Genomic DNA, 16,812 nt, shown 5'->3' with positions numbered 1-16,812 from the left:
TCACCAGAGATTGTGCAAAGGTATGCTGCCCAAGGTATTAACTGGCAATTTATCCCCCCAAAATTCTCCATCACGATTTCAGCCGCCGATAGAAGGAAGATTATATAGAGGACCTTCATAAAAGGTACAGGTCCAAAGCTTGGAGATTGTGTCATCATTCATGATGATTGTCTGCCCCCTTCAGAATGGCGGCTTGGCCGCATAGAAAAACTACACTACGGTTCCGACGGTCATGTACGAGTCGTTGATCTCCGCACTCAAAGCGGTATATTAACAAGACCGCTCAAATCGATAGACACCGTGATTGGAATTATGCTTTTGTGGAACTTAAGCCCTCCAAACATGTGCAACGGGACGAGGTTGGTTATTAAGGAATTGAAGGACAATTTACCCATTACCACTGGCCCAGCAGCTGGACAGCTAGCTCATCTACCGAGGATTCCGATGATGCCGAGTTTCTGGTGTAAACATCTTTGGCTCTAACTATTATATAAAGAAGTTCCTAGGCCAAACTTTCGAATTAGTAGGGATTAACCTACGAAAAGAATGTTTTACTCATAGCCACGGAGGTCCTGAAAATCAGTTTATCCTTTGCAGGGAAGCTCTGTTTCAATAATTAATTTTTCAGGAGCAGAGAAAGTAAATTATAGGGTTTATCCGGAAAGTAATAGTACTGATTTTCTTCGACTTCGCAGAGTGCGCGCACCGGTGGATTCGGTAGAGGGTGTTCCTAGCTAAAGAACGAGCAATTGGTCAGTTGTCTCCGAACACCTGGAGAGTCAGGACAAACATTTTCGCTCGACGTGTTTCTATGAGTGGTGCAAGGCGAAAACGCAGGGTTCGTTAAAGAATAAGTACGCGATTAAATTCTGTGTGAAATTCGGTAAATCTGCGACAGAGACGTTTGACATGATCAAGCAGGCTTACGTAGATGTTGCTTTAGCAAGAAGTGGTGTGTTTCGGTGGCCCATTTATTACTTTAATTGCAAATTATGATGGAGCACTTGAACATGCACAAGGTGTGCGAGGAGATGGTTTCAAAAGTTCTCACTGACGATCAGAAATTGCGGCGAATGGAAGTGCGCCAATTTGAACATGTGTGAAAGCTACCCCCAATTTTTGAATAACGTAATCACAGTATACACAGGATTAACGTAATTGTTTCCTTGCCTGAAAAGGTCGATGAAAGGCAAACATCTTGAGACGACAGAGGGGATCCAAGCAGCATGCACCTTAGCTCTCAAGGCTATTCCGGAGAATGCCTTTCGTGACGCTTTCCGTGCGTGGCAACGCTGCATCGCAGAAGGAGCCTACTTTGAAAGTTTTTAGAGAATTGTAACGATTGATTCAATAATTTTTTTTAAATGGACTTAGTCCAATTACTTTCCGGACAAACCCTGTACTATCCGAAAATAATAGACGCGTAAAGCAGAAAAAAAACAGACGCCCAAGCTCGTTTATCACACACTGAATTTGTGAATAAACAAGAAGCGTACACCAGCAAACATAACAACTTATCTGATACTAATACGAGTACAAATGTAATAGAAATGAACAGAAAGTGAAAAACCCAAATTCACCAATTATAAAAAAGTGAAGTGAAAAAGGAGATATTCCCCACAACACAATGTCCAGCGAACATAAATACGTTCCCGAATCAAATGATTTTTAAATGAATATTGAACACATGCTTACTTTTTTTTATGTGCACTTTTAACATGAAACGATCAAAAGTAGCGTATGCCAGTCGTTTGGTTCTAAAACAAGTAATTTACAACCCAATCGGTTCGGTCATTCTTATAAGAGTTATAATTATATACCATACATGTATATGTATTGCAAAACGAAATAGCGTTTCATTTTTATATACATATGTATAAGATAAAATAAATATGAGTGTTAGAAAAAACATTAAGGAAGCAAAATTATTATAATCTGAAACAAACCTTAATCTCGTGTATTATTTAAAAGATTCTGAACAAACAAATAAATATTTACCTTTGAGCTATAAGCAGGTCGCTCTTTACATTTCCACAATAAAGCTGATTTAATATCAGAAGATATATCGGCATCTTCGTTCAAACTTAAAGACTTAAGCTCTGATGTTCCAACTAAATCCTATATAGAAAAAATTGGTTTAGGTAATTAATTATTTTTAATTGATGCGATATGTACATATACATATCTTGCACTTACATCTTGAATATTCACGCCTAAAAATGATGGCATTTTAAAACTGTTCAATTTTGAAAATAGTTTCTTAGAGTTTCGGTCATGGGATGACATTGATTCGTTAACGTGTTTTTGCTGCATACAAAGCTGGTAGTCTTCTTCTGATGCACATTTAAGAAACTCGTTCCATTTTCCAAATAATCTATATCTTACTTTTTTTCTAAAAATAAAAAAACATATATTTTGTATATGCAACACAATTGCATACTTCAATTAGAAATTACGAAATTTTCAAAATCGTTCATTTCAATGCTTACGAGTTTTGTTCAAAAACTAGCGCAAATTTTGTATTTTTTAAGAAAGTGTTTATGTAATCTGGTCATGAGTAGTAATCACATCTAAATATATTGCCCTTCTGCCAATTCTCAAAGTACTTAAAAAAGTATCTTTTTGTGACCATATGCAAAAGCGAATTTTTGATATTTCACGAATTCGGGTGATTTCTAACGGATTGCTTCGCCAAAATTACGCATAACTTGTGATATTCTATATTGACATAGGACTCCTTGGCAAGAACACGACACCACAATTTTCGTCTTTTCTTACCTTGCTCGGGCTGCCTGAGAACAGTTTTTACCATTGATCTGTTGTATGCAGTATAATTGTTTTGATTAAGATCCGAATTGCTTAATAGGCTACTATCTATTCATTCGATTGTCTATGCCAAATAAGGTTGATAAAAGTTAATGTCCCTGCATTTATATTTAAGTATTTAACGTTAAAGCCAAATCTGTGTGGTTCACTTTACATTTATACTCTTGCAAAATGTTGCTACAGAGTATAATAGTTGTGTTCACTTAACGGATAGATATAGGGTTATATGTAGACATATGTAAGTATATACATAAGATCACGATGACGAGATGAGTTGAAATTCGGGTGTCTGTCTGTCTATCCCTCAGTCCATTCATCCGCGCAAGCTGTAACTTGAGTGAAAACTGAGATACCTTGATGAAACTTGGTATACGCGTTTAAAAAATAAAATGTGATAGATGGGCGTAATCGGAGCACTACCTATAACCGAAGACGTATAAAGACCTTAACTAAGGACTAAATTATGATATATAACTCGAATTTAGAGAGATCGCATGTGTCTCTATCTATATTTCGACTGGTGCGTTAAAATCTGCTATCTTTATCGATTGCCCAGTAAGAATTTCATGACATTTCATTGATTGGAAGTGAAGTTAAGTTTTAAGTGTCAGCATGCTTGTGTTATCTGTGCGAAAATCAGCTTACAAAGATCCAACATTAAATTTTGTTTTAAAATTGGTAAAACTTTAACCGAAATGCTTCAATTGATGAAACAAGTTTATGGCGATGATTGCCTATACCGTAGCAAAGTGCACGAGTGGTTTCAACGTTTTCAAAGTGGTCGTGAAGACATAAATGACGATCAACATGTGGGCCAATCAAAATCCGTGATCACCAGAAATTCCATCGAAACTGTGAGTTAATTCATCAAAAATCAGCCGAAATCATCATTGAAATTCATGGAAATGGAATTAAACCTCTCTTCTTCTTCTTCTTCTTAATTGGCGTAGACACCGCTTACGCGATTATAGCCGAGTCAACAACAGCGCGCCAGTCGTTTCTTCTCTTCGCTACGTGGCGCCAATTGGATATTCCAAGCGAAGCCAGGTCCTTCTCCACTTGGTCCTTCCAACGGAGTGGAGGTCTTCCTCTTCCTCTGCTTCCCCCGGCGGGTACAGCGTCGAATACTTTCAAAGCTGGAGTGTTTTCGTCCATTCGGACAACATGACCTAGCCAGCGTAGCCACTGTCTTTTAATTCGCTGAGCTATGTCAATGTCGTCGTATATCTCGTACAGCTCATCGCTCCATCGAATGCGATATTCGCCGTGGCTAACGCGCAAAGGACCATAAATCTTTCGCAGAACTTTTCTCTCGAAAACTCGCAACGTCGACTCATCAGATGTTGTCATCGTCCAAGCCTCTGCACCATATAGCAGGACAGGTATTATGAGTGACTTATAGAGTTTGGTTTTTGTTCGTCGAGAGAGGACTTTGCTTCTCAATTGCCTACTCAGTCCGAAGTAGCACCTGTTGGCAAGAGTTATCCTGCGTTGGATTTCTAAGCTGACATTGTTGGTGGTGTTTACGCTGGTTCCAAGATAGACGAAATTATCTATAACTTCAAAGTTATGACTGTCAACAGTGACGTGAGTGCCAAGTCGCGAGTGCGACGACTGTTTGTTTGATGACAGATATTTCGTCTTGCCCTCGTTCACTGCCAGACGCATTTGTTTTGCTTCCTTATTCAGTCTGGAGAAAGCAGAACTAACGGCGCGGGTGTTGAGACCGATGATATCTATATCATCGGCATACGCCAGCAGCTGTACACTCTTATAAAAGATTGTACCTGCTCGATTAAGTTCTGCAGCTCGAACTATTTTCTCCAGCAGCAGATTGAAGAAATCGCACGATAGGGAGTCGCCTTGTCTGAAACCTCGTTTGGTATCGAACGGCTCGGAGAGATCCTTCCCGATCCTAACGGAGCTTTTGGTCCCGCTCAACGTCAGTTTACACAGCCGTATTAGTTTTGCGGGGATACCAAATTCAGACATTGCGGCATAAAGGCAGCTCCTTTTCGTACAGTCGAAAGCAGCTTTGAAATCGACGAAGAGGTGATGTGTGTCGATTCTCCTTTCACGGGTCTTTTCCAAGATTTGGCGCATGGTGAATATCTGGTCAGTTGTTGATTTACCAGGTCTAAAGCCACACTGATAAGGTCCAATCAGTTTGTTGACGGTGGGCTTTAATCTTTCACACAATACGCTCGATAGAACCTTGTACGCGATATTAAGGAGGCTAATCCCACGGTAGTTGGCGCAGATTGTGGGGTCTGCTTTTTTATGGATTGGGCATAGCACACTTAAATTCCAATCGTTGGGCATACTTTCGCCCGACCATATTTTACAAAGAAGCTGATGCATGCTCCTTATCAGTTCTCCGCCGCCGTTTGAATAGCTCGGCTGGCAATCCATCCGCCCCCGCCGCTTTGGTGTTCTTCAGGCGGGTAATTGCTATTCGAACTTCTTCTTGGTCGGGCAACCTAATATAATGATTTTCACGTTCTGGGTAACTTTCAAAACTTTAATACCAAAGAAGTGTGTGGGTTGACCGTGTTAATGAGACTGATTTTATTGCCGCGCTTGTGGTAAACCTGTGACCTGAAATTCCCTTTCTCTTTTTCCGGCATCCCTCCCCTCTCCATTGATATATCTACCATCGCTCTAGCTTGTTTAGTTCGCCTGCTGCGTCAAGTTGAGCGGACGTGTGTTTGTAGTGCTCGTCCCGAAAATGGAAAAACGAAATCAAGAGCAACGCGTCGTGATAAAATTTTGCGCCAGATTGGGCGAAACAGCTTCGGAAACGTACGCTGAAATTGAGTTATTACAGGCGATTAGAGCTGGTTTTTCTAATACGACCCGGAAACCAAACGCCAAAGCTCTCAATGGTTGTCTCCGCGCGCCCCCCGCCGGAAAAAAGCTCGCATGAGCAAGTCGAAGGGGAAAACGATGATTATTGCTATTTTTGATAGCCGTGGAATCGTCCACAAAGAATTCGTTCGACCTTCCCCAACTGTGAATCAAGTCTACTATTGCCAAGTACTCGAAAGATTGCGAAAACGAGTCAACAGGGTGCGCCCAGACATCGCTCGTAACTGGATCGTTCATCACGACAACGCGCCGTGCCACACCGCCCTCAGCGTGTCCTAGTATTTGGCCTCTAAAGGGATCGCCGTGCTGCAAATGCCGCTTTATTCGCCCGACATGTCACCCTGTGACTTATTTGTTTCCTAAAACAAAATCGGTGGTCAAAGGAACTCATTTTGAGTCGAATACGTGACAAGGGTACTCGCGGACATCCCAGTCGAAGCGTTCCAGAAATGTTACGAAGCATGGAAAACGCGCTGGAACCGCTGTATAGCTGCCCAAGGGGACTACTTTGAAGGGGATGACAGAGTTGTAGAATAATTTTCAAATATACGGTTTTTATGGAATTAGTCTCATTACTTAATTGTCATCGCTCGTATGTTCGACTGGATATACTTCATTGATTCTGTTTTTAAGCTTAGAATACATTGGTAGTGGTCCTTGGCTGTGCTAGTCCCTACTGTCCCTTTATTATGTATATATATCAGTATTTCCTCTTGTTCTGAGTGCAGTTTCTTATATTAGTTACATATAAGCTAGGCTAAAAGATAAACTTCACTTCAAAAATCGCTGGCTCCAAATCGGTAGATCCATAGTTTCTTAGGAAAAAATTCGGCCTTTGTCGACTTCTCCAAAATCCAAAATCCTGCTGTACAGGATTAAATGCAGTACAGTATTAAATACAAGTACATACATATATATATTAAGTTCTGAGGATTTAAAGTGGTAATAGGTTTTAATATTTCCAGTTTGTGCTACTGAAGTTAGATCAACAAAAGTAGCCAAAGACAGTTCTCTATACTGTGTCATCGTACAATTTTAAAATGATCTGTGAAAAGATTTAATAACGGTGCTGATCCCCATACCTTCATACGGATATTATACTGAAAACTACTAAAACAAGTAATACATTAGAAAGATTATAATTTGCAGTAAAGATAGAACTGTGAGGCTGCATGTAAATCGGTCTAATGGGCATGGTATCACTCACTCTAAAATAGAAAGAAAATAAAGTACTTACTCATCATTTTCAACAATTCCAAACACTTTGTTAGCCTCTTGGGAAGAACTGGCTTCTTTAAAGTCTAAAATGGCGCGGTAACCATTCGAATGATTTTTTATTTCCATTGTCCCAAGCTGTTCAATCCATAGTTTACCTACAACTACATTATGTACACAGCAGTTAACGTTACTCCACGAGTAAGCCTCGTTCCATCTGAAACCATAGTTGTAGAATTAGGTTTTAAGCCAAGGTAATGCAACTAAATATTTGAACTAACAACGAAAATTATTATTATTATTAAAGGTACATTATTTAAGAGCTGTGGTTGAATACACCAATGGATGGCAAGAGAGATAGGGGTGGAGGGTTAACATTGATAATATGTACACAACGCAATGGAATATCCTCTCTAGAATGTGGCATCGTCCACATGGATAAATTATTAGCAAAATTTTATCCATTATATTAATTACTTCTTGATTTGTGTACTGGAAAGTGAAAGAATCAAATAGAATTTTAAATTGTGATATATGGGAAGTATAGTAGATGTCGTGATTTTTTTTATCACTGTGAAATCGATCAGTCGGTGTACAATATATGTGATTTCACCAAAAAGTGGGCGGTGCCACGCCGAATTTTTCTCATATCACCTCGAAAATAAATTTCTCCGTTATATGAGCAAGGTTTCATCCAGTCGGTAGGTGTTCTTATAGTATTTGAGTTGCGTAAATTTGGTTGTTGTAGCTTTAGTAATTTAGGATATATAGTATGTATATCAAACTCATTAGATGGCGGGGCCACGCCTATTCTTTTGAAATTGTGTGCCTACGGGTGTCCTTGTTCCTGCAATTCCTTGTTTGAAATTACAGTTCTATATCCTAACTAAGTGTTTAGTTATGGTACTTTATATATTTTCGGTTAATGGCGTTTTGTGGGCATGGCAATCCGATTACGTCCATCTACGAACTCGTAGTTTTTCTTGCACTAAGAAACCCGCATACCAAGTTTCATCAAAATACCTCAGTTTTTACTCAAGTTACAGTTTGCACGGACGGACAGACAGACAGTTAGGGGTTCAACGTCATTCTCGTCATACTGATCAATTAAATATATATCCCTATATCTATCTCGAATTTAGGTGATACGTAGAGCCGTTAGGTGAACAAAACTATGATACTGCCTAGCAACAGGTTGCAAGAGTATAAAAATACCACTTCGAAGGTTTTTAGAAATTTTAAATATTTTGGAATATTTATATTCTCTTAACAGACCGATTTTAATGTTTACAAACATAATGTTTTTAAAACACGCAACAAATTCAATTCAAGTAAACTTTTCAATGGGTTTGAAAATCGACTTATTTAGCGTAAATTTAAATCATCAGTCTACCTCAATTGGTCATTATGTGGAACTCGGGTACTAGACTGATGCTACACATTTTGTGTATTATACTACGGTGTGTCCAATATTAAAAAAGTGAAATAGTAAATTGCAAAAAATCATATCTGAGAAGATTGAAATAAGTTGCTGAAAATCGTATCCGAGACATCCAAACGTATAAAGTATCTTGGAACTCTGGGAATTCAATGAAATGCAATATCTGACCAGTTTTCATATACTACTAAGTCAATATCTGCATTATCCGCCATTACAACACGCCAAATTCTAGCCTCCGTGGCAAAACTTTTCGACTTCGCAGGATGGCTTTCGCCAATAATGATACAAGCCAAAATCCTGATACATGATACATGAATTATGGCTAGATGGAACCGACTGGGACGAACAAATTAAACCACTTCTTTTAAAAAAGTGGTCCTAGTTCGAAGTTACAAATCTCACGGTGGTAAAATATTTCCCCCCCATACAAAGTCGAATTACACGGCTTCTGTGACGACTCTGAGAAGGCATACTGTGCTATTCTCTATGTGCGCACACAAAGTGATACCGCGACCACAAGCCACTTATTAGTAGCAAAGACTAAGGTGGCGCCTTTAAAAACGCTAAGTCTACCTCGATTGAAGCTCTGTGGTGCCCTACTACTCGCAAAATTAGTTTCCATGGTGCAGACCCACTTAAACATGAAGAAATACATATTGCATCTCTGGTCTGATTCTGAGATTATTCTAGCCTGGTTGAAAAAACCACCACACGCATGGAAGACGTACATATCTAATCGTACGTCACAAATATTTTAACTAATGGGATCAGCCACTTGGCGACACAAAGCTAGTGGTGACAATCCTGTCGATTTAGGTGCAAGAAGGTGCAAGCCGCTGCACCCTTCCACCACCCTCTGGTGGAATGGACCCCGATGGTTAACAGAATCTTCCGGTTCTTGAACAAAATCGCCCATACGCAATATAATTGCACCAGAAAATGGAAAAATCGACTCCTTTCATACAACATTGGATGATGATACATCCTTGAGCGAGTTTCATCGTTCCCTCGTGACCCAAGCATCAGCTGTAAAAATCTTTAAATCCGACTTCAAAAAAGTACCTGGAAACTACACATTTAATTGTGAACAGTTAACCACACTGTTAGTTCGAATTGAAACCATTCTCAATTCACGACCACTCTCAACTTTCTCGCAAGATTCCACTGACTTCACTGGAGCACCCATTCTGCTCGTACCTGAGTCAGAAAAATCTTATTATTGTAATAAATTATACAGTCCACTTATATTAGATAAGACAGAATCAATACAAAACATACATAAATAAACACACAAAAATATATGCATTAATATGCAGCATAAATGTGAGAATATAGTAGATCGGTGGTAACTCCGCCAAAGAAGACGGGTAGGTGGGATAGACAATAAGAACAAAAGCAAGAATCAGTCGTTAAACTGATGTCATTGGCGGAAGGTGTTTCTTCGGTATTTTTAAACTAATATTTTCGGTCTTTGGTGAAATCAATACGCACTGTACCGTAGTTTAATATAATATTTTCAATATCATTGCGAGTTGCAATTTTATATAAACTCTAATCAAAACTTATAAAACTATAATTTGAATAATACAATAAAGTGTAGTTCTGAAACTGTGTGAAGTATCGTTTATTTAAATTGGAAGCGTGTTGTGGTGGAAAATCCCACAATTGGGAGCTCGACCGAGAATAGTGAAAAATTTTTTTTTTTTCGCCGTACATCAGAAGTATATGTTTGCATGCGAGTGCGTGTAAGTTCGCGTGTGCATAAATACGAGTATATACAAAAATACGTTGGTACAACAAATTCAAAACTTTATTTGAAGTGACGCCAAATAAGCGTCTAACGAATGTTCCAGAAAAGGCGCAGTCGCGACAATAACTGTAAAGTGAACAACGCAGAATCGTGGGTCGTGTCAGCTGGGACGACCTATCTTATGGGCGCGCAATGTAACTGCACAGTGAAAAACGCTGCTCCCTTCTCTCTGACGTGACGCTGACGTGAGAATCCGAGACATTTGGATTTTTGCCGTCGCAAACGTCGCAGCTGATTGCTCTCTCACAACCCAGAGTTGCCAATATCGATATACTGCAGTAATTATCAACTTTTATAATTCAATCTGTACAATATATTTGAAATTTTCTTAAAATAACTCAAAATCAGAGTCGAATGCTATTATTTATAAATATATAAACTATTTTTAATAGTTTCCTTTTAGTTTTGATATTTTATATTGTAAAAAATTGTAATTGAAAACAAAGATGTGCTCAAAACTATATATGCGTATTGGGCAATGGCAACATTGTTCAAATGAAAACAAAGCAAAGATGGCTGATTTCTGCGTTTTTACCACGTTTTTGACTGTGCACTCATTTTGCCGATAAGGAAGGAAAAGGAAGGAAGGAAGGAAGCGTTTTTGAGTGTTTCTACTATAACTATCGTGGAATCGGAAAAGTGCGTCGGCAGAGCAAAAGAGTGCAAACGCTGGTTCGTGAAACATTAGAACTTTGAAGTGACGTCGAATCAGCGTCTAATGAGAAAAAGCGCAGTCGCGACATCGACTGAGAATATTGTGAAATCACTAAAGTGCGGCGGCTGAGTAAAAGAGTAAAACAAGTATTCGGTGCAACATTTCAATAACGACGAAAAGCAAAAACAGCAAAAGCAATAGTACCAAAAAACAGAAACAGCAGAAGAAGCAGAAACAACAGAAGCAATAGTACCAGAAGCAGAAGCGTGCAGGACAGACAGAGCAAGAGAGAGCAGCCGATAGTTCGTAAGAAATATTCCAATAAGAAATATTCTAATATTAATTTTTACACAACATAGTATATTTGAGTACATATAAGTTAAGATATTTGTAACAAAATATCGAAGAAATACGCGCGATGACTGTTGAGGAGCTGAGAACGAAATTAAGGGATCTTAGTTTAAATACACATGGAATAAAAAAATATTTTACAAACTAGACTGATAGGGCATTTTAACGAATAAACGATCAAGGTGACAATATGAGTGAAAGCGAACATTCTTATACGAGCGTCGCTAACGCAAGAGAAAATGCAACCTAGAAAGAACAGAAAGGGTTGCTTTTACACTTCGCGATATCAGAGATAGCGTATCCTCTTTTACTGGTGACAATTCCATAGACGTCAATCATTGGATTGTTAAGTTTGAAGATGTGGCTGTCACAGTGAATTGGGATGAGCTTCAAAAGTTTGTTTATGCGAAACAACTATTGAATGGCGCAGCTAAAATATTTGCGCGTTGGTTAGTGAGAGTGAGACATTGGGGAACTCATCTTATTGATGAGTTTGGAGAAAAAATATGTGCAGCAGAATTTCACCGTGTTCTGAGAAATAGGCGTAAGCAACACAAAGAAAGTTTAAACGAATATTTGTATGTATTGATTGATGACCAGTGCATTATTACATACTTTGTAGATGGTATTCCAGATGCTAGGGCGAATAAGACAATGTTATATCAGACAAAGAACTTAAGAAAGATAAACTACGTGTGTACGAGAATGTGAAAGGGTTTTACTATTCGTTAAACAAGCCAGTGCACCTAATTATTCTCATACAACTGAAGTTGACGTTGAAAATAGTCAAAATAATTCAAGAAAGATTTGCTATAAATGTAGAAAAGAAGGACATATAGCAAAAGATTGTCAGAAAGAGAACACGGTTAAGTGTTTTAAATGCGGACATTTTTCGTATGAATATAAAGAACAGACAAAAGACATAAAGCGAGAAAATCGAAGCATGATAGAAGATGGTAAAGCAGAAGGTATCGCAAAGAAATCAAAAGATTTTTATTTTTTGGACATTACTATGAAAAATTTTATATTTTCAGCGTTAGTAGATACAGGAAGTAAATACAGTGTAATGAGATATGATAAATTTACATATTATGTTAGGTGACATAGAACTAGGAAAAGATAAGATGCGTTTGAGTGGAGCAGGAAAAGGCAAATTCACAACATTGGGTTGCTTTGATGCTGAAATCTATGTGGATAAAGTTTTGTTGAAAGTAGCTTTTCATGAAATTTAAACTTGTTGTCAACAAGGATGAAATTCGATTTAAGCCATTAACCAAAACTTTAGCTGCGGTTACGGTAGTGAGAAAACGTGTCGAGAGTGATGGTAGGCCATGTGCGACAGATGATGCTGCGGTATCAGTCGTACCTGTTGCTGCGGTAACAGGAAACAACATCACTTATGTGGACGAGATGCAAAAAAGTAATGAAACGGATGCTGAGAAGAGCATCGGGGGAAAAGCGTTTTGGTTTAAAGAATTCGAAATACTCGTATTATGTTTAACAAGCAATTTTTAGGAAATTGACGAGCGGGGAAACGCAGATTTATCGAATATCAGTAAGGAAAATGTGAGGGTAATTGAAAAGTTAATAAAAACCTATGAGCATAGAAAACCGGAAAAGTCACCAATAGAAATGAAATTAATCTTATCGGACGAAATACCAGTTTATCAGCGCCCGGTAGAATGTCATTTAAAGACCAGGAATTCATAAGCAGTCATGTAGCATCTTGGCTGAAAAAAGGCATCATCCGTATGAGTACCTCGGAATACTCTTCGCCGATTATACTAACGACTAAGAAAAACGGTTCAAAAAGATTATAAAATGGGGGAATAGAAAAGCTTAAGGTCGTTTTGAATCGAGCAAGTGAAAACGGGTTGAATATCAGATGGTCAAAATGTCAATTTTTGAAGGGGCAAATACACTTTTTTGGTTACATTATAGAAAATGGCTGAATATTGCCTTCAAGTGAAAAAACTAGGGCTGTTGAAAAGTTTCCCATACCGTCATGTAAGAAGGAAATTCAACGATTAATCCTTAACATAATTTTTTAGACGTTTCGTTTGTAACTACGCCGTGATAGCTAAACCACTAACGGAGTTATTGAAAAAGGAAGCGAAATTTATTTTAGCGGACGGACATTTGTTAGCTATTCAGGAATTGAAGAACGCATTAGTGAACGCGCCAGCTCTAAAACTGTTTAATCCGACAAAATATACAGAGGTTCATGCTGATACATCGAAGTATGGTTATGGGGCAGTGTTATTACAGAAAGACGGAGAAGACCAACAATTACATCCAATAGAATACATGAGTGGAAAGACGACCCCAGCAGAAGAAAAGTATAGATCTTATGAACTGGAAGTATTAGTAGTAATTATGTCGGTAAAAAAGTGGCGAACTTTTCTCAGGGACTTGAAGTTTAAAAAAGTGACGGACTGCAATGCTTTCGCGTTGACAATGAACAAACGTGACGTTACAGACGTAATAATGAGATGGGCAATATATCTTCAACAATACGATTACACCGTAGAACACAGAGCAGGAACGCATATTAGGCATGTTGATGCACTCAGCCGATCATATTGTTTAATAATCGAAGACTCGCTAAAGTATAGATTACGAGAGACGCAGGAAAACGATCAGTGGATTAAGGCTGCTAAGAAAATTTGCTTTTTAAGAAATGAAATTTTATTTAAAGACACCGACAAAGAACTTTTAGTGATACCCACCTCAATGGAAGACGAAATAATACGTATAGCACACAATCAAGGCCATTTTGCAACAAAGAAAACCCAAGACATCATTGAAAATTTGTATTTTATCCCAAGATTAAAAACTAAAATTGGTAAAGTAATTGGAAGTTGCGTGGAATGCATAGTCGTTGAGACCAAGTAAGGGAAAAAAGAAGTGCTTTTGAATCCAATCGATAATGCATGTGAACCCTTAGATGATAGGTGCCCACATCGGTCCATTGGCAGAAACTCGTAAAAAGTATAATCATCATAGATGCATTTAGTAAACTTGTTTGGCTATACCCAGCGAAATCTACATGGGCAGAGGATGTGATTGACAGATTGTTGAAGCAGGCGGTAGTTTTCGGTAATCCGAAACGCGTAATAACGGACAGGAAAAGTGCATTCAATTCAAACGCATGTTTAAAATATTGCGAAGAAGAAAACGAACAACACTTACAGATAACAACAGGGGTTTCGCGAGGAAACGGTCAGGTGGAGAGAGTTCACAAAATAGTTATACCTATGCTTGCGAAGTTATGCCATAGTGAACCAACTCACTGGTGCAGCCACGTCGACAAAGTTCAGCAGATCATAACAGTACAGCTCCGAGAAGTACGAAAGCATTCCCTTTCAAATTTCTTACTGGCTTAGACATGCGGGTAGGAAAGTTACCGGATTTAAAAGAAATACTTGACGGATTAACTTTAGAGGAACTGAACTCATAGAGAGACACAACTAAAGAAAAAACTCAAGAAAATTTAAATAAAATCCAAAGAGAAAATCGTAAAAATTTTAACAAGAATCGAAAAGCAGAGAAGGTGTATTAGGTAGGAGAACTTGTTGCGATAAAGAAAACCCAATTCGGAACAAACACAAAATTAAAACACAAATATCTGGGACCATACGTTATAACCGCTAAGTTAAACCAAGGGAGATATGAGGAAGAGAAGGTAGGAAATGACGAAGGACCAAAAAAGAGAGTGTGCTTATGACCGCACGACTGAAGTAAAACTTCTTTCTCTCTATCTATATGTATATATATGAATGTGTATGTGCAATATATACATGTATACACATATACATACATTTATTTCCTACAAATATTTAAATTTAGTTTATGTTTTCATTAGTAAATTAATATTTTTGCACAGATCTTTTATTTTTTTGCATTGTTTTATTCGTTATTTTCATTATTGGGTACATCAGTAATTACTGTGGTTGATTGTAAAACCGAGACAATAGGCTTATGATACGAGAAATACGATACATATATTTTAGAATTAAAATTAGACAGAAATCTAGAAAAAACTGCATCGATTGTTGTTCCATGTCTTTTAGTTGGCTCATTACGGTCATTATTCATTTGTAATTCTAATTTATCTCGTAGAAAGTTTCTCAAGAGTTGTCCATCTTCGGATGCGAAATTGATATTGAAATCTCTTGCTAAGATTAGTGGCAACGTATAATAGTTTTCTCCTAGTTCTTCAGAACCTACTCGACCATAAATCATATATCTTCTGTATATAAACTTTATGATATTATTAACTGCGTTATTGGGCGACATGTAAACAACTACCATTATGATGTTTGTTCCATCGTCCAAAACACGGGAAAAATTAGGAAAAATTATTTTAATTCTATTTCTCTTTATTTTTATTTAAATAAAGTAATATTTCAAATAAATTATATTTATTTCCACTATTACAAAGTGAAGATGTGCAAAATGAACTTCATTTCTTCAAAGAAAATTGATGACCTTCATGAAATGTGCATATTCGCATTATTTCGTTATCATTTCCATATTTGAACCAATAGAATTTCCATGGCATATACATACATACATACATATGTATATTATTTCTTTGGCACATTTGTCTGTATGTTACGAAAACAAATGCGAGCCACATACATATGTACATACATTCATAATAACAAGTGTCGCACGCATCTTTCGCATCTCCGTTGTCACGGACAATCAATGGTCGAAACTCAAAGAGTCACGCCCGGAACACATAGAGCGGGGCAGGCTGCAAGCGACATCTGTCAAATATTAAAATACACACGTTCTTATGGACACAGTTATGTAGTTGTGCAGCTGACTAAATAACTGTGTCCTTAAGAATGTGTGTATTTCAATATCAGATTCAGATGGCGCTTGCAGTCTGTCGCGTTCTATGTGTTCAGCACATCAATCTGTCGAAGCATTGACGCGACGAGACGCGAAAGAAACTAACAAACGATCGCCGATTGTTACCGCTTCCCTTGCCGCTGTAACAGCTTCGCCTTCCAACGTGCGTAAATATGTATGCATATGTATGAACTTGCATAAGGAGCATGCATGCATGTGTTTATGTCTTCATATTCATATTCATGCATACATATATTTATGTCTCTTCATATTCTTGCGTATGTGAGACAGAGAACATAATGTATTTTGTACACATTTTCGGTGTCAAAATGAAACAAAATATAAACAAGCAAAACGAAATTCTTCGTTGGTAGTCTCTTCATACTCTCTTCTTCGGCATATGTATATGCCTTGTCAGCATATGCCGTAAATACATATATTTCTGTCTCTTCATATTCTCGGTTAGAATATGTGAGAGAATTGTAAATAATGTTAAAATTGCGAAGCGAATTCCGACCTTAAATACAATGTTAACAAATTTTATGTTCTCTGTCTATACTTTTAAGTTCTCTGGTTCTTGCAAATTTGTTTACATGCACACATAATTACATATGTATGTACGTGAATATGCGCGACCGCTTGGTCTTTTAATATGTACATATGTTAAATGAAATGTCGTAAATTTGGCAACGCGGTGAGCCTTCTCTATATTACACGTTCTCTGCGTTCGCCTCGCCTGATCACACTTTTCGTTACGCGTTCGTCAGCTTACTCCCCAAGCCA

At 37.9% G+C, this 16,812-nt stretch overlaps 1 protein-coding gene across 11 annotated transcripts in view; it reads right to left on the bottom strand.

Annotated features, from left to right (window-relative positions):
* Positions 1-16,812, bottom strand: part of LOC105233792 (oxysterol-binding protein-related protein 1) — a 386,119-nt gene that overhangs the window by 236,892 nt on the left and 132,415 nt on the right. For 10 of the 11 annotated variants that reach the window (XR_007422136.1, XR_007422135.1, XM_049451345.1 and 7 more), the window contains 3 exons: positions 6,932-7,126; positions 2,197-2,392; positions 1,999-2,118 (listed from right to left, as the gene is read on the bottom strand). Coding sequence is in view for 9 of the 11 variants with exons in the window: in XM_049451345.1 (XP_049307302.1) it covers positions 1,999-2,118; positions 2,197-2,392; positions 6,932-7,126 (511 nt within the window). In the remaining 2 variants the exon portion in view is untranslated. The remainder of the gene's footprint in view (positions 1-1,998; positions 2,119-2,196; positions 2,393-6,931; positions 7,127-16,812) is intronic. The other variant, XM_049451343.1, reaches the window with a different exon arrangement.

This window comes from Bactrocera dorsalis, chromosome 3, assembly GCF_023373825.1.
Source record: "Bactrocera dorsalis isolate Fly_Bdor chromosome 3, ASM2337382v1, whole genome shotgun sequence".
In the NCBI taxonomy this organism is placed as follows: Eukaryota; Metazoa; Arthropoda; class Insecta; order Diptera; family Tephritidae; genus Bactrocera; species Bactrocera dorsalis.
Note: the sequence above shows the minus strand (reverse complement) of the source record. Positions and strands in the feature narration are given on the sequence as shown.